The sequence below is a fragment of the Hemitrygon akajei genome, chromosome 25 (assembly GCF_048418815.1).
Source record: "Hemitrygon akajei chromosome 25, sHemAka1.3, whole genome shotgun sequence".
Taxonomy (NCBI): Eukaryota; Metazoa; Chordata; class Chondrichthyes; order Myliobatiformes; family Dasyatidae; genus Hemitrygon; species Hemitrygon akajei.
In genome coordinates this window covers 23,457,589-23,482,330 of record NC_133148.1, presented here as the reverse complement: position 1 = coordinate 23,482,330, position 24,742 = coordinate 23,457,589, and the positions used below count along the sequence as shown (strand labels likewise).

General features: G+C 59.2%; 1 protein-coding gene across 1 annotated transcript in view; it reads left to right on the top strand.

Moving 5' to 3' along the window:
* The window catches only part of cideb (cell death inducing DFFA like effector b), a 28,920-nt gene extending 13,616 nt beyond the window's left edge, over positions 1 to 15,304 (top strand). The window contains exons 4-5 of the mRNA XM_073029191.1: positions 1,657 to 1,844; positions 14,994 to 15,304. Coding sequence (XP_072885292.1) covers positions 1,657 to 1,844; positions 14,994 to 15,114 — 309 coding nt within the window. The 3' untranslated portion in view covers positions 15,115 to 15,304. The remainder of the gene's footprint in view (positions 1 to 1,656; positions 1,845 to 14,993) is intronic.
* The last annotated feature ends 9,438 nt before the right edge of the window (positions 15,305 to 24,742 follow it).

Below are 24,742 nucleotides of genomic sequence, written 5' to 3'. Positions count from 1 at the left end.
GTATTGTATGTGGTTCAATAATTAGAAATTAGACTTCATCTGCAAATGTGATATTACTTTCGTAGGGGGTGCGAACATTAATCAAACATTTCCTAGGGGTGTGGGGCATAGAGAAGGTTGGGAACCACTGATTTTGAGGGTTACGGGACAAATGCAGGCAGATGGTCAGCATGGATGAGCTGGGGTGATGGGACGTCTCCAAGTTTCTGTAACTATGAGAGAGTGGGTTTGTTTCCCCTGGAGCGGGGAAGGCTGAGGGGTGAAGAGATAAAGTCAGTAAGGGCATAGATTGGGGAGGTAGCCAGACTCTCTCTCCAAGGTGGAGGTATCAAAATCAAGTATGGGATTTCTTTACACACACACACACACACACACACACACAGACACAGACACAGACACAGACACAGACACAGACACAGACACAGACACAGACACACACACACACACACACACACACACACACACACACACACACACACACACACAGGAAGAGTGGAATCAGAAACAACTGAGAGGCATTTAGACAGCGACTTCAATACAGGCTTAACAGGGGCAAATGGGATCAGTGTTGGAATGGGAAGCTAGTATGCACGTGATGGGCTGAAAGACCTACTTCTGTGCTGGAGGGTCAGAGGCACCAGATGATTCTGAAAGTGGAGGCACCAGTGCAGGAGAAGGAACCAGAAATGGAAACGTCCAATGGTGAGACCCCAACTCCAGCAGCGGGGTCAGCCCCCATTTTCTCTGTTAGGGAAAGGTACATGTGGATTGGGAGCAGAGATGGTGTGGAGGGAGCCTCACCCTGTGTCTGACCCTGTCCCTGGGAGTGTGTGATGGGACGGTGTGGAGGGAGCCTCACCCTGTGTCTGACCCTGTCCCTGGGAGTGTGTGACGGGACGGTATGGAGGGAGCCTCACCCTGTCCCTGGGAGTGTGTGACGGGACAATGTGGAGGGAGCCTCACCCTGTGTCTGACCCTGTCCCTGGGAGTGTGTGACGGGACGGTGTGGAGGGAGCCTCACCCTGTGTCTGACCCTGTCCCCGGGAGTGTGTGTCGGGACGGTGAGGAGGGAGCCTCACCCTGTGTCTGACCCTGTCCCTGAGAGTGTGTGACGGGACGGTGTGGAGGGAGCCTCACCCTGTGTCAGACCCTGTCCCCGGGAGTGTGTGACGGGACGGTGTGGAGGGAGCCTCACCCTGTGTCAGACCCTGTCCCTGGGAGTGTGTGACGGGACGGTGTGGAGGGAGACTCACCCTGTGTCTGACCCTGTCACTGGGATTGTGTGACGGGACGGTGTGGAGGGAGCCTCACCCTGTGTCTGACCCTGTCCCTGGGAGTGTGTGACGAGACGGTGTGGAGAGAGCCTCACCCTGTCCCTGGGAGTGTGTGACGGGACGGTGTGGAGGGAGCCTCACCCTGTCCCTGGGAGTGTGTGACGGGACGGTGTGGAGGGAGCCTCACCCTGTGTCTGACCCTTTCCCTGGGAGTGTGTGACGGGACGGTGTGGAGGGAGCCTCACCCTGTCCCTGGGAGTGTGTGACGGGACGGTGTGGAGGGAGACTCACCCTGTGTCTGACACTGTCCCTGAGAGTGTGTGACGGGACGGTATGGAGGGAGCCTCAGCCTGTGTCTAACCAGCTCGCCGGTGTTTTACAGAGGGGAATGGTATCCTACGCTCTGACCCAGAAACCAAAAAACAGCAAAGACATCGCCCGGATCACCTTTGACATCTACAAGCTCAACCCCAAGGACCTCTTTGGGTCTGTCAACATCAGGGCGACGTTCTACGGACTTTACTCCATGACCTTTGACATCAAGTGTCTGGGGCCTAAGAAGGTCATAAGGTAATGCGGAGAAACGGATTTGGTGGTGGGGACGGGGGGGCATTATGGGGACAGGGTAATGGAGACATCCGTATGGCCTCCACGGTAATGGAAGGGTGGGACACCTCAGGAATGGGCAGAGGATGGATGCTTCAGGGTATTCCCAAGTCTGGAGAGCTACATCCTCGGCAGACACTGTCCGGGATGTTCAGCCACTCCATTCATGCCTGAAGAGTGAATGGAGAGCAGTGGGGCGTTACGGGTTTGATAGGAGAGCAGTGTTCTTTTCCCCAGGCCAGAGAGGTCGTTATGCAGAAAAGGAGACTTTCCTGGCCAGAGAGGTCGTTATCCAAGTAAAACGGTCAAGGTCAGTTGGATAAACGACCGAGACAGAAATTCAGGTGAAAATGATCTCACTGGATGAGTGACAGGGGCAGTAGAGGGGAAATCACCACCTCACTGTCCACTTGGAGGTGGGTGTGGCTGGCATCAAAGTAACGGACGAAACACATGGCACGAGATTGAATTGACCTCTTGTACATTCTGGGCCAGCACGAGAAAGTGGCCAAATGGACTCTCCTATCGCAGGAGCAGTCAGAGAGGCCTCGATGGTGGTGGTTGCTCTGTGGGGCAGGATGGCGTGCCCGGAGCAGCGGAACAGAACCCCACAATAAGGATCAATAGTAAAGCCAGTATTATCCCGTACGTCCAGCTCCACATGGCCAGGAGCACACGTGGAGAATGTGCTCCTTCAGATTTGGGAATAAATTCTGGGATTATTTCACAGCCACAGTGAAGGAGGAATTGGGGGAACAAATATTCCTCCTTCACTGTGGCTGTGAAATAATCCCAGAATTTGCTGTTCCTGGGAGTGTGCGATGGGACACTGCAGAGGGAAGCTCACTTTGCACATGGAAGTGTGCGATGGAAGGAGTTTCACCCTGTCCTTGGGAGGGAGTCATGGGACAGTGTGGAGGGAGCTTCACCCTGTCCTTGGGAGGGAGTCATGGGACAGTGTGGAGGGAGCTTCACCCTGTCCTTGGGAGGGAGTCATGGGACAGTGTGGAGGGAGCTTCACCCTGTCCTTGGGAGGGAGTCATGGGACAGTGTGGAGGGAGCTTCACCCTGTCCTTGGGAGGGAGTCATGGGACAGTGTGGAGGGAGCTTCACCCTGTCCTTGGGAGGGAGTCATGGGACAGTGTGGAGGGAGCTTCACCCTGTCCTTGGGAGGGAGTCATGGGACAGTGTGGAGGGAGCCTTACCCTTTCATTGGGATTGTGTGATGGGACCATGGGGACAGAATATCACCCTATCCATTTGTGTGTGCGATGGAATAGTGTTAAGGGAGCCTCAGCCCGTCCTTGTGTGTGTGTGATTGCACAGTGTGGAGGGAGCCTCACCCTGTCCTTGGGAGGGAGTCATGGGACAGTGTGGAGGGAGCTTCACCCTGTCCTTGGGAGTGTGTGATGGAACAGCGAGGAGGGAGCTTCACCCTGTCCTTGGGAGTGTGTGATTGCACAGTGTGGAGGGAGCTTCACCCTGTCCTTGGGAGTGTGTGATTGCACAGTGTGGAGGGAGCTTCACCCTGTCCTTGGGAGGGAGTCATGGGACAGTGTGGAGGGAGCTTCACCCTGTCCTTGGGAGGGAGTCATGGGACAGTGTGGAGGGAGCTTCACCCTGTCCTTGGGAGTGTGTGATTGCACAGTGTGGAGGGAGCTTCACCCTGTCCTTGGGAGTGTGTGATTGCACAGTGTGGAGGGAGCTTCACCCTGTCCTTGGGAGGGAGTCATGGGACAGTGTGGAGGGAGCTTCACCCTGTCCTTGGGAGGGAGTCATGGGACAGTGTGGAGGGAGCTTCACCCTGTCCTTGGGAGTGTGTGATGGAACAGCGAGGAGGGAGCTTCACCCTGTCCTTGGGAGTGTGTGATTGCACAGTGTGGAGGGAGCTTCACCCTGTCCTTGGGAGGGAGTCATGGGACAGTGTGGAGGGAGCTTCACCCTGTCCTTGGGAGTGTGTGATGGAACAGCGAGGAGGGAGCTTCACCCTGTCCTTGGGAGTGTGTGATGGAACAGCGAGGAGGGAGATTCACCCTGTCCTTGGGAGGGAGTCATGGGACAGTGTGGAGGGAGCTTCACCCTGTCCTTGGGAGTGTGTGATTGCACAGTGTGGAGGGAGCTTCACCCTGTCCTTGGGAGGGAGTCATGGGACAGTGTGGAGGGAGCTTCACCCTGTCCTTGGGAGTGTGTGATGGAACAGCGAGGAGGGAGCTTCACCCTGTCCTTGGGAGTGTGTGATTGCACAGTGTGGAGGGAGCTTCACCCTGTCCTTGGGAGTGTGTGATGGAACAGCGAGGAGGGAGATTCACCCTGTCCTTGGGAGGGAGTCATGGGACAGTGTGGAGGGAGCTTCACCCTGTCCTTGGGAGTGTGTGATTGCACAGTGTGGAGGGAGCTTCACCCTGTCCTTGGGAGGGAGTCATGGGACAGTGTGGAGGGAGCTTCACCCTGTCCTTGGGAGTGTGTGATGGAACAGCGAGGAGGGAGCTTCACCCTGTCCTTGGGAGTGTGTGATTGCACAGTGTGGAGGGAGCTTCACCCTGTCCTTAGGAGTGTGTGATGGAACAGCGAGGAGGGAGATTCACCCTGTCCTTGGGAGGGAGTCATGGGACAGTGTGGAGGGAGCTTCACCCTGTCCTTGGGAGTGTGTGATTGCACAGTGTGGAGGGAGCTTCACCCTGTCCTTGGGAGGGAGTCATGGGACAGTGTGGAGGGAGCTTCACCCTGTCCTTGGGAGTGTGTGATGGAACAGCGAGGAGGGAGCTTCACCCTGTCCTTGGGAGTGTGTGATGGAACAGCGAGGAGGGAGATTCACCCTGTCCTTGGGAGGGAGTCATGGGACAGTGTGGAGGGAGCTTCACCCTGTCCTTGGGAGGGAGTCATGGGACAGTGTGGAGGGAGCTTCACCCTGTCCTTGGGAGTGTGTGATGGAACAGCGAGGAGGGAGCTTCACCCTGTCCTTGGGAGGGAGTCATGGGACAGTGTGGAGGGAGCTTCACCCTGTCCTTGGGAGGGAGTCATGGGACAGTGTGGAGGGAGCTTCACCCTGTCCTTGGGAGTGTGTGATGGAACAGCGAGGAGGGAGCTTCACCCTGTCCTTGGGAGGGAGTCATGGGACAGTGTGGAAGGAGTTTCACCCTGTCCTTGGGAGTGTGTGATGGAACAGCGAGGAGGGAGCTTCACCCTGTCCTTGGGAGGGAGTCATGGGACAGTGTGGAGGGAGCTTCACCCTGTCCTTGGGAGGGAGTCATGGGACAGTGTGGAGGGAGCTTCACCCTGTCCTTGGGAGGGAGTCATGGGACAGTGTGGAGGGAGCTTCACCCTGTCCTTGGGAGTGTGTGATTGCACAGCGAGGAGGGAGCTTCACCCTGTCCTTGGGAGGGAGTCATGGGACAGTGTGGAGGGAGCTTCACCCTGTCCTTGGGAGGGAGTCATGGGACAGTGTGGAGGGAGCTTCACCCTGTCCTTGGGAGTGTGTGATTGCACAGTGTGGAGGGAGCTTCACCCTGTCCTTGGGAGGGAGTCATGGGACAGTGTGGAGGGAGCTTCACCCTGTCCTTGGGAGGGAGTCATGGGACAGCGTGGAGGGAGCTTCACCCTGTCCTTGGGAGTGTGTGATGGAACAGCGAGGAGGGAGCTTCACCCTGTCCTTGGGAGGGAGTCATGGGACAGTGTGGAGGGAGCTTCACCCTGTCCTTGGGAGTGTGTGATGGAACAGCGAGGAGGGAGCTTCACCCTGTCCTTGGGAGGGAGTCATGGGACAGTGTGGAGGGAGCTTCACCCTGTCCTTGGGAGGGAGTCATGGGACAGTGTGGAGGGAGCTTCACCCTGTCCTTGGGAGGGAGTCATGGGACAGCGTGGAGGGAGCTTCACCCTGTCCTTGGGAGTGTGTGATGGAACAGCGAGGAGGGAGCTTCACCCTGTCCTTGGGAGGGAGTCATGGGACAGTGTGGAGGGAGTTTCACCCTGTCCTTGGGAGTCATGGGACAGCGAGGAGGGAGCTTCACCCTGTCCTTGGGAGTGTGTGATTGCACAGTGTGGAGGGAGCTTCACCCTGTCCTTGGGAGTCATGGAACAGCGAGGAGGGAGCTTCACCCTGTCCTTGGGAGTGTGTGATTGCACAGTGTGGAGGGAGCTTCACCCTGTCCTTGGGAGTCATGGAACAGCGAGGAGGGAGCTTCACCCTGTCCTTGGGAGTGTGTGATTGCACAGTGTGGAGGGAGCTTCACCCTGTCCTTGGGAGTGTGTAATTGCACAGTGTGGAGGGAGCTTCACCCTGTCCTTGGGAGTGTGTGATGGAACAGCGAGGAGGGAGCTTCACCCTGTCCTTGGGAGAAAGTCATGGGACAGTGTGGAGGGAGCTTCACCCTGTCCTTGGGAGAAAGTCATGGGACAGTGTGGAGGGAGCTTCACCCTGTCCTTGGGAGGGAGTCATGGGACAGTGTGGAGGGAGCTTCACCCTGTCCTTGGGAGTGTGTGATTGCACAGTGTGGAGGGAGCTTCACCCTGTCCTTGGGAGTGTGTGATTGCACAGTGTGGAGGGAGCTTCACCCTGTCCTTGGGAGAAAGTCATGGGACAGTGTGGAGGGAGCTTCACCCTGTCCTTGGGAGTGCGTGATTGCACAGTGTGGAGGGAGCTTCACCCTGTCCTTGGGAGTGTGTGATGGAACAGCGAGGAGGGAGCTTCACCCTGTCCTTGGGAGTGTGTGATGGAACAGCGAGGAGGGAGCTTCACCCTGTCCTTGGGAGTGTGTGATTGCACAGTGTGGAGGGAGCTTCACCCTGTCCTTGGGAGTGTGTGATGGAACAGCGAGGAGGGAGCTTCACCCTGTCCTTGGGAGTGTGTGATTGCACAGTGTGGAGGGAGCTTCACCCTGTCCTTGGGAGTGTGTGATGGAACAGCGAGGAGGGAGCTTCACCCTGTCCTTGGGAGTGTGTGATTGCACAGTGTGGAGGGAGCTTCACCCTGTCCTTGGGAGTGTGTGATGGAACAGTGCGGAGGGAGCTTCACCCTGTCCTTGGGAGTGTGTGATTGCACAGTGTGGAGGGAGCTTCACCCTGTCCTTGGGAGTGTGTGATGGAACAGCGAGGAGGGAGCTTCACCCTGTCCTTGGGAGTGTGTGATTGCACAGTGTGGAGGGAGCTTCACCCTGTCCTTGGGAGTGTGTGATGGAACAGTGCGGAGGGAGCTTCACCCTGTCCTTGGGAGTGTGTGATTGCACAGTGTGGAGGGAGCTTCACCCTGTCCTTGGGAGGGAGTCATGGGACAGTGTGGAGGGAGCTTCACCCTGTCCTTGGGAGTGTGTGATGGAACAGCGAGGAGGGAGCTTCACCCTGTCCTTGGGAGTGTGTGATTGCACAGTGTGGAGGGAGCTTCACCCTGTCCTTGGGAGTGTGTGATGGAACAGTGCGGAGGGAGCTTCACCCTGTCCTTGGGAGGGAGTCATGGGACAGTGTGGAGGGAGCTTCACCCTGTCCTTGGGAGGGGAGTCATGGGACAGTGTGGAGGGAGCCTCACCCTTTCATTGGGATTGTGTGATGGGACCATGGGGACAGAATCTCACCCTATCCATTTGAGTGTGCGATGGGCTAGTGTTAAGGGAGCCTCAGCCCGTCCTTGTGTGTGTGTGATTGCACAGTGTGGAGGGAGCCTCACCCTGTCCTTGGGAGGGAGTCATGGGACAGTGTGGAGGGAGCTTCACCCTGTCCTTGGGAGTGTGTGATGGAACAGCGAGGAGGGAGCTTCACCCTGTCCTTGGGAGTGTGTGATTGCACAGTGTGGAGGGAGCTTCACCCTGTCCTTGGGAGTGTGTGATTGCACAGTGTGGAGGGAGCTTCACCCTGTCCTTGGGAGGGAGTCATGGGACAGTGTGGAGGGAGCTTCACCCTGTCCTTGGGAGGGAGTCATGGGACAGTGTGGAGGGAGCTTCACCCTGTCCTTGGGAGTGTGTGATTGCACAGTGTGGAGGGAGCTTCACCCTGTCCTTGGGAGGGAGTCATGGGACAGTGTGGAGGGAGCTTCACCCTGTCCTTGGGAGGGAGTCATGGGACAGTGTGGAGGGAGCTTCACCCTGTCCTTGGGAGTGTGTGATTGCACAGTGTGGAGGGAGCTTCACCCTGTCCTTGGGAGTGTGTGATTGCACAGTGTGGAGGGAGCTTCACCCTGTCCTTGGGAGGGAGTCATGGGACAGTGTGGAGGGAGCTTCACCCTGTCCTTGGGAGGGAGTCATGGGACAGTGTGGAGGGAGCTTCACCCTGTCCTTGGGAGTGTGTGATGGAACAGCGAGGAGGGAGCTTCACCCTGTCCTTGGGAGTGTGTGATTGCACAGTGTGGAGGGAGCTTCACCCTGTCCTTGGGAGGGAGTCATGGGACAGTGTGGAGGGAGCTTCACCCTGTCCTTGGGGAGTGTGTGATGGAACAGCGAGGAGGGAGCTTCACCCTGTCCTTGGGAGTGGTGTGATGGAACAGCGAGGAGGGAGATTCACCCTGTCCTTGGGAGGGAGTCATGGGACAGTGTGGAGGGAGCTTCACCCTGTCCTTGGGAGGTGTGTGATTGCACAGTGTGGAGGGAGCTTCACCCTGTCCTTGGGAGGGAGTCATGGGACAGTGTGGAGGGAGCTTCACCCTGTCCTTGGGAGTGTGTGATGGAACAGCGAGGAGGGAGCTTCACCCTGTCCTTGGGAGTGTGTGATTGCACAGTGTGGAGGGAGCTTCACCCTGTCCTTGGGAGTGTGTGATGGAACAGCGAGGAGGGAGATTCACCCTGTCCTTGGGAGGGGAGTCATGGGACAGTGTGGAGGGGAGCTTCACCCTGTCCTTGGGAGTGTGTGATTGCACAGTGTGGAGGGAGCTTCACCCTGTCCTTGGGAGGGAGTCATGGGACAGTGTGGAGGGAGCTTCACCCTGTCCTTGGGAGTGTGTGATGGAACAGCGAGGAGGGAGCTTCACCCTGTCCTTGGGAGTGTGTGATGGAACAGCGAGGAGGGAGATTCACCCTGTCCTTGGGAGGGAGTCATGGGACAGTGTGGAGGGAGCTTCACCCTGTCCTTGGGAGGGAGTCATGGGACAGTGTGGAGGGAGCTTCACCCTGTCCTTGGGAGTGTGTGATGGAACAGCGAGGAGGGAGCTTCACCCTGTCCTTGGGAGGGAGTCATGGGACAGTGTGGAGGGAGCTTCACCCTGTCCTTGGGAGGGAGTCATGGGACAGTGTGGAGGGAGCTTCACCCTGTCCTTGGGAGTGTGTGATGGAACAGCGAGGAGGGAGCTTCACCCTGTCCTTGGGAGGGAGTCATGGGACAGTGTGGAAGGAGTTTCACCCTGTCCTTGGGAGTGTGTGATGGAACAGCGAGGAGGGAGCTTCACCCTGTCCTTGGGAGTGTGTGATTGCACAGTGTGGAGGGAGCTTCACCCTGTCCTTGGGGAGTGTGTGATGGAACAGTGCGGAGGGAGCTTCACCCTGTCCTTGGGAGTGTGTGATTGCACAGTGTGGAGGGAGCTTCACCCTGTCCTTGGGAGGGAGTCATGGGACAGCGTGGAGGGAGCTTCACCCTGTCCTTGGGAGTGTGTGATGGAACAGCGAGGAGGGAGCTTCACCCTGTCCTTGGGAGGGAGTCATGGGACAGTGTGGAGGGAGCTTCACCCTGTCCTTGGGGAGTGTGTGATGGAACAGCGAGGAGGGAGCTTCACCCTGTCCTTGGGAGGGAGTCATGGGACAGTGTGGAGGGAGCTTCACCCTGTCCTTGGGAGGGAGTCATGGGACAGTGTGGAGGGAGCTTCACCCTGTCCTTGGGAGGGAGTCATGGGACAGCGTGGAGGGAGCTTCACCCTGTCCTTGGGAGTGTGTGATGGAACAGCGAGGAGGGAGCTTCACCCTGTCCTTGGGAGGGAGTCATGGGACAGCGTGGAGGGAGCTTCACCCTGTCCTTGGGAGTGTGTGATGGAACAGCGAGGAGGGAGCTTCACCCTGTCCTTGGGAGGGAGTCATGGGGACAGTGTGGAGGGAGTTTCACCCTGTCCTTGGGAGTCATGGGGACAGCGAGGAGGGAGCTTCACCCTGTCCTTGGGAGTGTGTGATTGCACAGTGTGGAGGGAGCTTCACCCTGTCCTTGGAGTCATGGAACAGCGAGGAGGGAGCTTCACCCTGTCCTTGGGAGTGTGTGATTGCACAGTGTGGAGGGAGCTTCACCCTGTCCTTGGGAGTCATGGAACAGCGAGGAGGAGCTTCACCCTGTCCTTGGGAGTGTGTGATTGCACAGTGTGGAGGGAGCTTCACCCTGTCCTTGGGAGTGTGTAATTGCACAGTGTGGAGGGAGCTTCACCCTGTCCTTGGGAGTGTGTGATGGAACAGCGAGGAGGGAGCTTCACCCTGTCCTTGGGAGAAAGTCATGGGACAGTGTGGAGGGAGCTTCACCCTGTCCTTGGGAGAAAGTCATGGGACAGTGTGGAGGGAGCTTCACCCTGTCCTTGGGAGGGAGTCATGGGACAGTGTGGAGGGAGCTTCACCCTGTCCTTGGGAGTGTGTGATTGCACAGTGTGGAGGGAGCTTCACCCTGTCCTTGGGAGTGTGTGATTGCACAGTGTGGAGGGGAGCTTCACCCTGTCCTTGGGAGAAAGTCATGGGACAGTGTGGAGGGAGCTTCACCCTGTCCTTGGGAGTGCGTGATTGCACAGTGTGGAGGGAGCTTCACCCTGTCCTTGGGAGTGTGTGATGGAACAGCGAGGAGGGAGCTTCACCCTGTCCTTGGGAGTGTGTGATGGAACAGCGAGGAGGGAGCTTCACCCTGTCCTTGGGAGTGTGTGATTGCACAGTGTGGAGGGAGCTTCACCCTGTCCCTTGGGAGTGTGTGATGGAACAGCGAGGAGGGAGCTTCACCCTGTCCTTGGGAGTGTGTGATTGCACAGTGTGGAGGGAGCTTCACCCTGTCCTTGGGAGTGTGTGATGGAACAGTGCGGAGGGAGCTTCACCCTGTCCTTGGGAGTGTGTGATTGCACAGTGTGGAGGGAGCTTCACCCTGTCCTTGGGAGGGAGTCATGGGACAGTGTGGAGGGAGCTTCACCCTGTCCTTGGGAGTGTGTGATGGAACAGCGAGGAGGGAGCTTCACCCTGTCCTTGGGAGTGTGTGATTGCACAGTGTGGAGGGAGCTTCACCCTGTCCTTGGGAGTGTGTGATGGAACAGCGAGGAGGGAGCTTCACCCTGTCCTTGGGAGTGTGTGATTGCACAGTGTGGAGGGAGCTTCACCCTGTCCTTGGGAGTGTGTGATGGAACAGTGCGGAGGGAGCTTCACCCTGTCCTTGGGAGTGTGTGATTGCACAGTGTGGAGGGAGCTTCACCCTGTCCTTGGGAGTGTGTGATGGAACAGCGAGGAGGGAGCTTCACCCTGTCCTTGGGAGTGTGTGATTGCACAGTGTGGAGGGAGCTTCACCCTGTCCTTGGGAGTGTGTGATGGAACAGTGCGGAGGGAGCTTCACCCTGTCCTTGGGAGTGTGTGATTGCACAGTGTGGAGGGAGCTTCACCCTGTCCTTGGGAGGGAGTCATGGGACAGTGTGGAGGGAGCTTCACCCTGTCCTTGGGAGTGTGTGATGGAACAGCGAGGAGGGAGCTTCACCCTGACCTTGGGAGTGTGTGATTGCACAGTGTGGAGGGAGCTTCACCCTGTCCTTGGGAGTGTGTGATGGAACAGTGCGGAGGGAGCTTCACCCTGTCCTTGGGAGGGAGTCATGGGACAGTGTGGAGGGAGCTTCACCCTGTCCTTGGGAGGGAGTCATGGGACAGTGTGGAGGGAGCTTCACCCTGTCCTTGGGAGGGAGTCATGGGACAGTGTGGAGGGAGCTTCACCCTGTCCTTGGGAGGGAGTCATGGGACAGTGTGGAGGGAGCTTCACCCTGTCCTTGGGAGGGAGTCATGGGACAGTGTGGAGGGAGCTTCACCCTGTCCTTGGGAGGGAGTCATGGGACAGTGTGGAGGGAGCTTCACCCTGTCCTTGGGAGGGAGTCATGGGACAGTGTGGAGGGAGCTTCACCCTGTCCTTGGGAGGGAGTCATGGGACAGTGTGGAGGGAGCTTCACCCTGTCCTTGGGAGGGAGTCATGGGACAGTGTGGAGGGAGCTTCACCCTGTCCTTGGGAGGGAGTCATGGGACAGTGTGGAGGGAGCCTCACCCTTTCATTGGGATTGTGTGATGGGACCATGGGGACAGAATCTCACACTATCCATTTGAGTGTGCGATGGGCTAGTGTTAAGGGAGCCTCAGCCCATCCTTGAGTGTATGTGATTGCAGTGTGGAGGGAACTTCACCCTGTCCTTGGGAGTGTGTGATGGAACAGCGAGGAGGGAGCTTCACCCTGTCCTTGGGAGTGTGTGATGGAACAGCGAGGAGGGAGCTTCACCCTGTCCTTGGGAGGGAGTCATGGGACAGTGTGGAGGGAGCTTCACCCTGTCCTTGGGAGTGTGTGATGGAACAGCGAGGAGGGAGCTTCACCCTGTCCTTGGGAGGGAGTCATGGGACAGTGTGGAGGGAGCTTCACCCTGTCCTTGGGAGTGTGTGATGGAACAGCGAGGAGGGAGCTTCACCCTGTCCTTGGGAGGGAGTCATGGGACAGTGTGGAGGGAGCTTCACCCTGTCCTTGGGAGGGAGTCATGGGACAGTGTGGAGGGAGCTTCACCCTGTCCTTGGGAGGGAGTCATGGGACAGTGTGGAGGGAGCCTCACCCTTTCATTGGGATTGTGTGATGGGACCATGGGGACAGAATCTCACACTATCCATTTGAGTGTGCGATGGGCTAGTGTTAAGGGAGCCTCAGCCCATCCTTGAGTGTATGTGATTGCACAGTGTGGAGGGAGCTTCACCCTGTCCTTGGGAGTGTGTGATGGAACAGCGAGGAGGGAGCTTCACCCTGTCCTTGGGAGGGAGTCATGGGACAGTGTGGAGGGAGCTTCACCCTGTCCTTGGGAGGGAGTCATGGGACAGTGTGGAGGGAGCTTCACCCTGTCCTTGGGAGGGAGTCATGGGACAGTGTGGAGGGAGCTTCACCCTGTCCTTGGGAGGGAGTCATGGGACAGTGTGGAGGGAGCTTCACCCTGTCCTTGGGAGTGTGTGATTGCACAGTGTGGAGGGAGCTTCACCCTGTCCTTGGGAGGGAGTCATGGGACAGTGTGGAGGGAGCCTTACCCTTTCATTGGGATTGTGTGATGGGACCATGGGGACAGAATCTCACCCTATCCATTTGTGTGTGCAATGGAATAGTGTTAAGGGAGCCTCAGCCCATCCTTGTGTGTGTGTGATTGCACAGTGTGGAGGGAGCTTCACCCTGTCCTTGTGTGTGTGTGATTGCACAGTGTGGAGGGAGCTTCACCCTGCCCTTGGGAGTCATGGGACAGTGTGGAGGGAGCTTCACCCTGTCCTTGGGAGTCATGGGACAGCGAGGAGGGAGCTTCACCCTGTCCTTGGGAGTGTGTGATTGCACAGTGTGGAGGGAGCTTCACCCTGTCCTTGGGAGTCATGGGACAGTGTGGAGGGAGCTTCACCCTGTCCTTGGGAGTCATGGAACAGCGAGGAGGGAGCTTCACCCTGTCCTTGGGAGTGTGTGATTGCACAGTGTGGAGGGAGCTTCACCCTGTCCTTGGGAGTGTGTGATGGAACAGCGAGGAGGGAGCTTCACCCTGTCCTTGGGAGGGAGTCATGGGACAGTGTGGAGGGAGCTTCACCCTGTCCTTGGGAGGGAGTAATGGGACAGTGTGGAGGGAGCCTCACCCTTTCATTGGGATTGTGTGATGGGACCATGGGGACAGAATCTCACCCTATCCATTTGAGTGTGCGATGGGCTAGTGTTAAGGGAGCCTCAGCCCACCCTTGAGTGTGTGTGATTGCAGTGTGGAGGGAACTTCACCCTGTCCTTGGGAGTGTGGTAGGACAGTGTGGATGAAGCCTCACCATATCATTGGGAGACTGTGACGGGAGCCTCACCCTGTCCTTGGGAGTGTGTTATGGGACTGTGTGGAGGGAGCCTCACCCTGTCCTTCGGATTTTACGATGGGAAGTCATTTTGGGAACCCCACCCTGTGCTAGGAATTGTCTGATGGGTAGGTGTGGAAGGAGCCCCACCCTCTCCTTGGGTGTGTGTGATGGGACAGTATGGAGGGAACCTCACCCTGTCTTTGGGAGTGTTCAATGGGATGGTGTGGAGAGATTCTCACCCTCTCCTTTAGAGTGTGTGTAATTGCACTGTGTGGAGGGAGCCTCACTATGTCCTTGGGCATGTGTAATGGGAGCTTCACCCGCTCCTTTTGAGTGTGTGGTGGGTTGGCATGGAAGGAGCCTCACACTCTCCTAGGGAGTGTTTGATGGGATGGTGTGGAAGGAGTCAAACAATGCCCTTGGGTGATGTGATGGGAGCCTCACCATGTCCCTAGGATTGTATGATGGGAGCCCCACCCTTTCCTTGGGAGTGTATGATGGGCCAGTGCCTCACTGTCCTTGGGATTGTAGGATGGGAGTGTGGAGGGAGCTCACCATTTCCTTTGGAGTGTATGATGGGCCAGTGCCTCACTGTCCTTGGGATTGTAGGATGGGAGTGTGGAGGGAGCTCACCATTTCCTTTGGAGTGTGTGATGTGTCAATGCCTATGTCCTTGGGATTGTAGGATGGGAGTGTGGAGGGAGCTCACCATTTCCTTGGGATTGTAGGATGGGAGTGTGGAGGGAGCTCACCATTTCCTTGGGATTGTAGGATGGGAGCTCACCATTTCCTTGGGATTGTAGGATGGGAGTGTGGAGGGAGCTCACCATTTCCTTGGGATTGTAGAATGGGACAGTATGGAGGGAGCCTCACTATGCCCTTGAGAGGCTGTGATGGGAGTCTCACCATGACCCTGGGATTGTATGATGGTAAGGCATGTTGGGAAACCCACCCTGTGTTTAGGATTGTGTGATGAGGGTGTGGAGGGAGCCTTGGGTGTGCATGACGGGACGGCATGGAGCCTCACCCTGTCCTTGAGAGTGTGTAATGGGATGTGAGGAGGGAGCCTCACCCTGTACACTAGATTATTTGGACGGGTGGGATGTTGTGGAGGGAGCCCCTGCCTGGTATCTCACTACCTGTTTTACTTTGGCAGAGAGCTGCTGCGAGCAATGTCTACGCTTATGTATGGGGTCGGCCAACTCCTGCTCAGAGCTGCCTCCTTCACTCGACGGGTCGTGGAGGGGAGCGCCACGATGGTGGAGTACTACGACTGATCGACCTCCTCCCACCCCCCACCCGGAGCACATGCGTCTGCACCCACAACCCGGAATCGCTGAGGACACACAAGCCGGCAGCGCTTGCAGACGCAAACACATGACCGATATGGACACCTGCACGCACACACCCACACCCACGCAGTCCCCTGCTTGTAACTTGCAATGATTAAATCTTGAGCCTAGTTCGGCTGGTGGTCTGACTCCTGTTTGTTGTCCTCGGGTTCGGTCCCTCGCTCACACACTGGAGATAGCTCAGGCCTCCCAGGCACGTTTCAATCCTCTGTCTCGTCAGTCCCACCTATCCGCTCATTTCCCTGTTGCTCTACCAATGACCCTCTCTGTCAGATGCCAACACCTCCCCCTCACCCACACACTGGCCGATTAACCCACCGCACGTCTCGGGGACGTGGGAGGGAACCAGAGACCCCGTGGTAAACTCACCGGCATCAGAGGGAGAACGTGCAAATTCTAACACAACATCTGCCCTGTGATTCTTGGGAGATGCCCCGCCTCCCCCCCTGTTGTGGGGAACCCGTGGAGGCCAGGTAACTAGATACCGTGAAATTGGACATACTGATATTAGATAGGTACGGGATGGGAGGAGATTGGGGGAGCAGATATGGCTCAGCAGGATTAACAGCCTGGCACAGACTAGATGGGCCAAATGGCCTATTTCAGTGTTGTATTATTCTGACTCTGTTACCCTTAAGTCTACCACCTCACACTCTAAACCCATGGCCTCTAGTTCTACAATACTTTCACCCACACCTCAATGGAAAAAGCCTGCTTGAATTTACCCTATCCAGTATACCCCTCATAACTTTGTATACCCCCCTATGCTTAAGGGAATAAAGTCTTAATCTGTGCAATCTTTCCCTAACATTCAGGCCCTCAAGTCCCAGAAACCTCCTTGTAAATTTCTTCTGAACTCTTTCAGCCTTATTGGTATCTTTCCTGTAGGTAGGTGACCAGACCTTCACACAATACTCCAAACTCGGCCTCACCAATTTCAACAGAAAATCTTAACTCCTGTACTCAATACTTTGATTTATGACCCTATCTAGATGGGATCTGTATTCCCATTTTCCTGCTCCACCGCTCTCCTACCGTCCACTGTGCAAGTTCAGCTCACACTCCCCTGCGTTCGGTTAGACACAATCCACACTCCTCCAAGATCCTGATTCACCCACCATCTTTACCACAAAAAGCCAACGTGCAGAGCCAATAGAGCAGAGCCCTGCCAAGACTCGAGGGACTTGGTCACAGAGTACCGTTCCTCTAAAAAAAGCTTAGAATTATGAGTGGAGCAGGGAGGAGAATGCGCAGCGTTCTCCCCACGGTTTTGGGTGCTCAGCAAATGGATCGAGCAGCCGGAGGAAGTGGCACATGAACATTTAAAAAGGTACTCGGATAGGAAAGGTTTGGGCCAAACACGGACAAATGGGACCAGCTCGGTTGGGAATCTCGGTCGGCATCGACTGGTTGGGACGAAGGTCCCGTTTTCGCGCACTGACTCTCTCATGGAGGGGGAGATCACAGAACTGAGGACATTGGCGGTCTGGGACAGTAAGAGGTGGCTGGGTCAGCACAGATCAGTCACCATTGTACCAGCTGACAGGATGGCTCGGAAGGGCCGAGTGGCCTTCCTGTTTCCCTCTCGGACACCTCACCCAAGGAAAGCGTTGCAGGAACGCAGAGACGGGAGTCAGGGCCGGGATTCCTGAGGGTGTATGTAAAAAACACACAAGTCAGTGGTTATGTGGAAATGGCTGCCCGAGGAAGCGGCTGAGAAAGGTATTTATTTTTAAAGGGCGTGGATGGAAAGGTGTGGAGGGATATGGGCCAAATGGGATTAACAAGAGACATCAGGGCCCGAACGAGTCCTTTTCCCTGGTGATAGTCTCACAGATGCGACAAGCTGCACACGTAGATGCAGAGTTATGGAGTCACCCCTCACTCCCCACCCTGCGGTACAATTAAACCATCAAGCCTTTGGCAACCAGCCAGCAGCTCGGCTGATCACCCGACTGAGACAAACCACCATACGGCCAGACGCCTCACCGTCCCTTTTGTGACTGACCGGAGTGCAGGGTCCGAGGGTGCTACCGTGCGGTTACATGGCCTGTCCCTTTAACACCAGCCATCTCTGACTGCCAGGTGGGAGGATTTACTTGTGGGGCAGCGAGAGTGCTTGGGACAAGCGGCAGTGGGTGGGGTGGGGTTGGGGGGAAAATACTTACTCCAATATAAATCCAACCTTCCCTCCCACGTAACCATCCATTTTCTATCACCCACCTGCCTATCTAAACAACTCTTAAATGTTCCCCCCACCCCACCCCCAATCACCTTAACAAAATGACATTACGTTGCCTGGGAAAAAGTCACTGACGGTACATCTTATCATCGCATGTGGCTTCCATCTTCCACTTCGTTCAATCTATCTTCATAAGACAGGCTGTCTAGTAAATCTCCCTCTGCCCTCTCTCTAAAGCTTCCACGACCTTCCTATCAGAAAGGAACGCAATGTTCCAAGTGTGATCTAACAAGGGGGAGAGAGGGGCGGGGGAGAGAGGGGCGAGGGAAGGGGTGGGGGAAGAGAGGGGCGAGGGAAGGGGTGGGGGAAGAGAGGGGCGAGGGAAGGGGTGGTGGAAGAGTGGCTGAGTGACGGAGTGGGGGTAAGAGGGGCTGAGGGAAGGGGTGGGGAAGAGAGGGGCAAGGGAAGGGGTGGGGGGAAGTGAGGGGCGGGGGAAGAGAGGGGTGAGGGAAGGGGTGGGGGAAGAGAGCAAGGGAAGGAGTGGGGGAAGAGAGCAAGGGAGGGGTGGGGAAGAGAGGGGCAAGGGAAGGGGTGGGGTAAGAGAGGGGCGAGGGAAGGGGTGGTGGAAGAGTGGCTGAGTGACGGAGTGGGGTAAGAGGGGCTGAGGGAAGGGGTGGGGGGAAGTGAGGGGCGGGGAAGAGAGGGGCAAGGGAAGGGGTGGGGGGAAGAGGGGCTGAGGGGGGTGGGGGAAGAGGGGCGAGGGAAGGGGTGGGGGAAGAGGGGCGAGGGAAGGGGTGGGGGAAGAGGGGCGAGGGAAGGGGTGGGGAAGAGAGGGGTGAGGGAAGGGGTGAGGTAAGAGGGGGCATGGGGAGAGGGAAGGGGCGGGGGAAGAGAGAGGCGAGGGAAGGGGTGGGGAAGAGGGGGTGAGGAAGGGGTGGGGGAAGAGAGGGGCGGGGGGAAGAGAGGGGTGAGGGAAGGGGTGGGGGAAGAGAGCAAGGGAAGGAGTGGGGAAGAGAGCAAGGGAAGGGGTGGGGGGAAGAGAGGGGCAAGGGAAGGGGGTGGGGTTAAGAGAGGGGCGAGGGAAGGGGTGGTGGAAGAGTGGCTGAGTGACGTGGGGGTAAGAGGGGCTGAGGGAAGGGGTGGGGGGAAGTGAGGGGCGGGGAAGAGAGGGGCGAGGGAAGGGGTGGGGGAAGAGGGGCTGAGGGGGGTGGGGGGAAGAGGTGGGGGAAGAGGGGCGAGGGAAGGGGTGGGGGAAGAGGGGCGAGGGAAGGGGTGGGGAAGAGAGGGGTGAGGTAAGAGGGGGCATGGGGGAGAGGGAAGGGGCGGGGAAGAGAGAGGCGAGGGAAGGGGTGGGGAAGAGGGGGGTGAGGGAAGGGGTGGGGGAAGAGAGGGGCAAGGGAAGGGGTGGGGAAGAGAGGGGCGAGGGAAGGGGTGGTGGAAGAGTGGGCTGAGTGACGGAGTGGGGTAAGAGGGGCTGAGGGAAGGGGTGGGGGAAGAGAGGGGCAAGGGAAGGGGTGGGGGGAAGTGAGGGGCGGGGGAAGAGAGGGGTGAGGGAAGGGGTGGGGGAAGAGAGCAAGGGAAGGAGTGGGGGGGGAAGAGAGCAAGGGAAGGGGTGGGGAAGAGAGGGGCAAGGGAAGGGGTGGGGTAAGAGAGGGGCGAGGGAAGGGGTGGGGGAAGAGGGGCTGAGGGGGGTGGGGGAAGAGGGGCGAGGGAAGGGGTGGGGAAGAGGGGCGAGGGAAGGGGTGGGGGAAGAGGGGCGAGGGAAGGGGTGGGGAAGAGAGGGGTGAGGGAAGGGGTGAGGTAAGAGGGGGCATGGGGAGAGGGAAGGGGCGGGGAAGAGAGAGGCGAGGGAAGGGGTGGGGAAGAGGGGTGAGGGAAGGGGTGGGGGAAGAGAGGGCGGGGGGAAGAGAGGGGTGAGGGAAGGGGTGGGGGAAGAGAGCAAGGGAAGGAGTGGGGAAGAGAGCAAGGGAAGGGGTGGGGGAAGAGAGGGGCAAGGGAAGGGGTGGGGTAAGAGAGGGGCGAGGGAAGGGGTGGTGGAAGAGTGGCTGAGTGACGGTGGGGTAAGAGGGGGCTGAGGGAAGGGGTGGGGGGAAGTGAGGGGCGGGGAAGAGAGGGGCGAGGGAAGGGGTGGGGGAAGAGGGGCTGAGGGGGGGTGGGGGAAGAGGTGGGGGAAGAGGGGCGAGGGAAGGGGTGGGGGAAGAGGGGCGAGGGAAGGGGGTGGGGAAGAGAGGGGTGAGGTAAGAGGGGGCATGGGGAGAGGGAAGGGGCGGGGAAGAGAGAGGCGAGGGGAAGGGGTGGGGGAAGAGGGGGTGAGGGAAGGGGTGGGGGAAGAGAGGGGCAAGGGGAAGGGGTGGGGAAGAGGGGTGAGGGAAGGGGTGGGGAAGAGGGGCATGGGGAGAGGGAAGGGGCGGGGAAGAGAGAGGCGAGGGAATGGGTGGGGAAGAGGGGGTGAGGGAAGGGGTGGGGGAAGAGAGGGGCAAGGGAAGGGGTGGGGAAGAGGGGTGAGGGAAGGGGTGGGGAAGAGGGGGCATGGGGAGAGGGAAGGGGCGGGGAAGAGAGGGGCGAGGGGAAGGGGTGGAGGAAGAGGGGCAGTGGGAAGGGGTGGGGAAGAGAGGGGCGAGGGAAGGGGTGGGGGAAGAGGGGTGAGGGAAGGGGTGGGGGAGGGAAGAGAGGGGCGAGGGAAGGGGTGGGGGAAGAGGGGCTAAGGGGTGGGGAGAGGGGCTGAGGGAAGGGGTGGGGCGAGAGGAGTGAGGGAAGGGGTGGGGAAAGGGGAGGGGAAAGGGGCGAGGGAAGAGAGGTGTGAGGGGAAGGGTGGGGGAAGGGGCGGGCGGGGGAAGAGAGGGGCGAGGGAAGGGGTGCGGAAAAGGGGCGAGGGAAGGGGTGGGGAAAAGGGGCGAGGGAAGGGGCAGTGGAAGAGGGGTGAGGGACGGGGGTGGGGGAAGAGAGCAAGTGAAGGGGTGGGGAAGAGGGGGTGAGGGAAGAGAGGGGCAAGGGAAGGGGTAGGGGTAGGGGAGGGGCGAGAGAAGGGGTGGGGGGAAGTGAGGGGCGGGGGTGAGGGAAGGCGCGGGGGGGATGAGCGGGGCGAGGGAAGGGGTGGGGGGGGAAGCGAGGGGTGAGGGAAGAGAGGGGCGAGGGAAGGGATGGTGGGAAGAGAGGGGCGAGGGAAGGGGTGGTGGGAAGAGAGGGGCGAGGGAAGGGGTGGGGGAAGAGAGGGGCGAGGGAAGGGGTGGGGGAAGAGAGGGCGGGGGAAGAGAGGGGTGAGGGAAGGGGTGGGGGAAGAGAGCAAGGGAAGGAGTGGGGAAGAGAGCAAGGGAAGGGGTGGGGGAAGAGAGGGGCAAGGGAAGGGGTGGGGGTAAGAGAGGGGCGAGGGAAGGGGTGGTGGAAGAGTGGCTGAGTGACGGTGGGGTAAGAGGGGCTGAGGGAAGGGGTGGGGGGAAGTGAGGGGCGGGGAAGAGAGGGGCGAGGGAAGGGGTGGGGAAGAGGGGCTGAGGGGGGTGGGGGAAGAGGTGGGGGAAGAGGGGCGAGGGAAGGGGTGGGGGAAGAGGGGCGAGGGAAGGGGTGGGGAAGAGAGGGGTGAGGTAAGAGGGGGGCATGGGGAGAGGGAAGGGGCGGGGAAGAGAGAGGCGAGGGAAGGGGTGGGGAAGAGGGGGTGAGGGAAGGGGTGGGGGAAGAGAGGGGCAAGGGAAGGGGCAGTGGAAGAGGGGTGAGGGACGGGGTGGGGGAAGAGAGCAAGTGAAGGGGTGGGGAAGAGGGGGTGAGGGGGGTGGGGGAAGAGGTGGGGGAAGAGGGGCGAGGGAAGGGGTGGGGGAAGAGGGGCGAGGGAAGGGGGTGGGGAAGAGAGGGGTGAGGTAAGAGGGGGCAAGGGAAGGGGTAGGGGAGGGACGAGAGAAGGGGTGGGGGGAAGTGAGGGGCGGGGGTGATGGGGAAGGCGCGGGGGGGTATGAGCGGGGCAAGGGAAGGGGTGGGGGGGGAAGCGAGGGGTGAGGGAAGAGAGGGGCGAGGGAAGGGATGGTGGGAAGAGAGGGGCGAGGGAAGGGGTGGTGGGAAGAGAGGGGCGAGGGAAGGGGTGGGGGAAGAGAGGGGCGAGGGAAGGGGTGGGGAAGAGAGGGGCGAGGGAAGGGGTGGGGGAAGAGAGGGGCGAGGGAAGGGGTGGTGGAAGAGTGGCTGAGTGACGGAGTGGGGTAAGAGGGGCTGAGGGAAGGGGTGGGGAAGAGAGGGGCAAGGGAAGGGGTGGGGGGAAGTGAGGGGCGGGGGAAGAGAGGGGTGAGGGAAGGGGTGGGGGAAGAGAGCAAGGGAAGGAGTGGGGGAAGAGAACAAGGGAAGGGGTGGGGGAAGAGAGCAAGGGAAGGGGTGGGGGGAAGAGAGGGGCAAGGGAAGGGGTGGGGTAAGAGAGGGGCGAGGGAAGGGGGTGGTGGAAGAGTGGCTGAGTGACGGAGTGGGGTAAGAGGGGCTGAGGGAAGGGGTGGGGGAAGTGAGGGGCGGGGAAGAGAGGGGCGAGGGAAGGGGTGGGGGAAGAGGGGCGAGGGAAGGGGTGGGGGGAAGAGGGGCGAGGGAAGGGGGTGGGGGATGAGGGGCGAGGGAAGGGGTGGGGGAAGAGGGGCGAGGGAAGGGGTGGGGAAGAGAGGGGCGAGGGAAGGGGTGAGGTAAGAGGGGGCATGGGGAGAGGGAAGGGGCGGGGAAGAGAGAGGCGAGGGAAGGGGTGGGGGAAGAGAGGGGCAAGGGAAGGGGTGGGGAAGAGGGGTGAGGGAAGGGGTGGGGAAGAGGGGGCATGGGGAGAGGGAAGGGGCGGGGAAGAGAGGGGCAAGGGAAGGGGGGCAGTGGGAAGGGGTGGGGAAGAGAGGGGCGAGGGAAGGGGTGGGGGAAGAGATGGGGGAAGAGGGGTGAGGGAAGGGGTGGGGGAGGGAGAGAGGGGCGAGGGAAGGGGTGGGGGGAAGAGGGGCTAAGGGGTGGGGGAGAGGGGCTGTGGGAAGGGGTGGGGCGAGAGGAGTGAGGAAGGGGTGGGGAAAGGGGAGGGGAAAGGGGCGAGGGAAGAGAGGTGTGAGGGATGGGGTGAGGGAAGGGGAGTGGGAAGGGAAGGGGAAGAGAGGGGTGAGGGAAGAGAGCAAGGGAAGTGGTGGGGAAGAGGGGGTGGGGGAAGAGAGGGGCGAGGGAAGGGGTGGGGGAAAGTGAGGGGCGGGGAAGAGAGGGGCAAGGGAAGGGGTGGGAGGATGAGAGGGGCGAGGGAAGGGGTGGGGAAGAGGGGGTGGGGGAAGAGAGGGCTGAGGGAAGGGGTGTGGGAAAGTGACGGGCGAGGGAAGGGGTGGGGGAAGAGAGGGGCGAGGGAAGGGGTGGGGGAAAGTGAGGGGCGGGGAAGAGAGGGGCAAGGAAAGGGGTGGGAGGATGAGAGGGGCGAGGGAAGGGGTGGGGAAGAGGGGGTGGGGGAAGAGAGGGGCGAGGGAAGGGGTGGGGGAAAGTGAGGGGCGAGGGAAGGGGGTGGGGGAAGAGAGGGGCAAGGGAAGGGGTGGGGGAAGAGAGGGGCGAGGGAAGGGGTGGGGAAAGGGGAGGGGAAAGGGGCGAGGGAAGAGAGGTGTGAGGGATGGGGTGAGGGAAGGGGTGTGGGAAGGGAAGGGGGAAGAGAGGGGTGAGGGAAGAGAGCAAGGGAAGTGGTGGGGAAGAGGGGGTGGGGGAAGAGAGGGGCGAGGGAAGGGGTGGGGGAAAGTGAGGGGCGGGGAAGAGAGGGGCAAGGGAAGGGGTGGGAGGATGAGAGGGGTGGGGGGAAGAGAGGGGCGAGGGAAGGGGTGGGGGAAGAGAGAGGCGAGGGAATGGGTGGGGGAAGAGAGAGGCGAGGGAAGGGGTGGGGATCAGAGGGGCGAGGGAAGGGGTGGGAGGAAGAGAGGGATGTGGGAAGGGGTGGGGGAACAGAGGGGTGAGGGAAGGGGTGGGAGGAAGAGAGGGATGTGGGAAGGGGTGGGGGAACAGAGGGGTGAGGGAAGGGGTGGGGGAAGAGAGGGATGAGGGAAGGGGCGGGGATGAGAGGGGCGAGGAAAGGGGTGGGGGAAGAGAGTGGCGAGGGAAGAGAGGGGCAAGAGAAGGGGTGGTGGGAAGAGAGGGGCGAGGGAAGGGGTGGGGGAAGAGAGGGATGAGGGAAGGGTGGGGGAAGAGAGGGGCGAGGGTAGGGGTGGGGGAAGAGAGGGGCGAGGGTAGGGGTGGGGGGAAGAGAGGGCCGGGTGAGTGAGCACAAGAGACCAGCCTGTATGCTCTCGTCTTTAGGCGCGAGGTTAAATGCTCCAACAGTGCTTCACACTCGAGGATGGTGGGAATTGGAGGTCCCACAGATAATTGTTGAGAAACACAAAGGATTTAAAATCAGGTTGGTTCCCCTGCTGTTTCAGACGAGACAAGATGAGACTTTAAGGTCTGGCGATGTTTACAGGGCAGGACGACTCGCGATGAAGCAGCACTGGCCAAGACTAGGGCCACAGGGGATGGGACCGTGGGGGTTAAGCTGTAAACAAGTTGACCTGGTCAATAGCCGAGTGGGAGCAGTCAGAGGCAAAACGGAGACCAAAGAAGGTAAATGTTGTGAAAAGCAGAGCAGGGAGACGTGCCGGGCAGGTCAGCCTGGGCATGTTCCCCACTCCCAGAGGGGGCGAGGGAAACACAGAGAAGCTGAGCCAGAATATTTTCCCCATTTATTGACCAGAGAACATTCACCACCACCTCCCACCTTTCATCTCCCTCCCAGTTCTGACAGGTTGGGGAGGGTGGGGGTCCTTGTCCTGAATTACCGACTCTTGTGCCACACCACAAAGGCACGGACTGACCCGCCGAGTACTCCCAGGCCCTTCCAGTTTCACCGAGGACGGTCACAGTAACAAATCTGTTTGGTTTCTTCAATGGCAATGGGTGAGGGGTGGCGGGGCAGTGGGGAGCAACTTCTGGCAAACGACTGCGTGACAAGTTTGCACGGGGCAACGAAGCGAAAACCTTTATCTGGAGCAACACACGAGGGACTGGAGGAACCCAGCAGCGTTAACCCCAGCTCCCCGGCATCCGCAGCCCCTCTCTCTCTCTGACAGGTCTGAAGGGCTGCACCTTTTGGAGAAACTGACACTTTTAGAGCTTTGATTCAGCTTTGGTCCTATTCACAAGATTTTGTTTTAGAAAAGTGGCCGTGGTTGTTGACATTGTCAGTTAACGGTCTAATTTCTACAATAAGTTTTTAACACAAAGGACTTGGTGGTCTTGCCCCGAAACGTTGACAGTTTATTCCCCACCATAGATACTGCCAGTCTTGCTGAGTTCCTCCTGATTTCATGAGCTGCTCTGGATTTCCACTATCAACAGAACCTTGAGTACAAGGATTTCACACCCTTTACTAACCAAACGGTC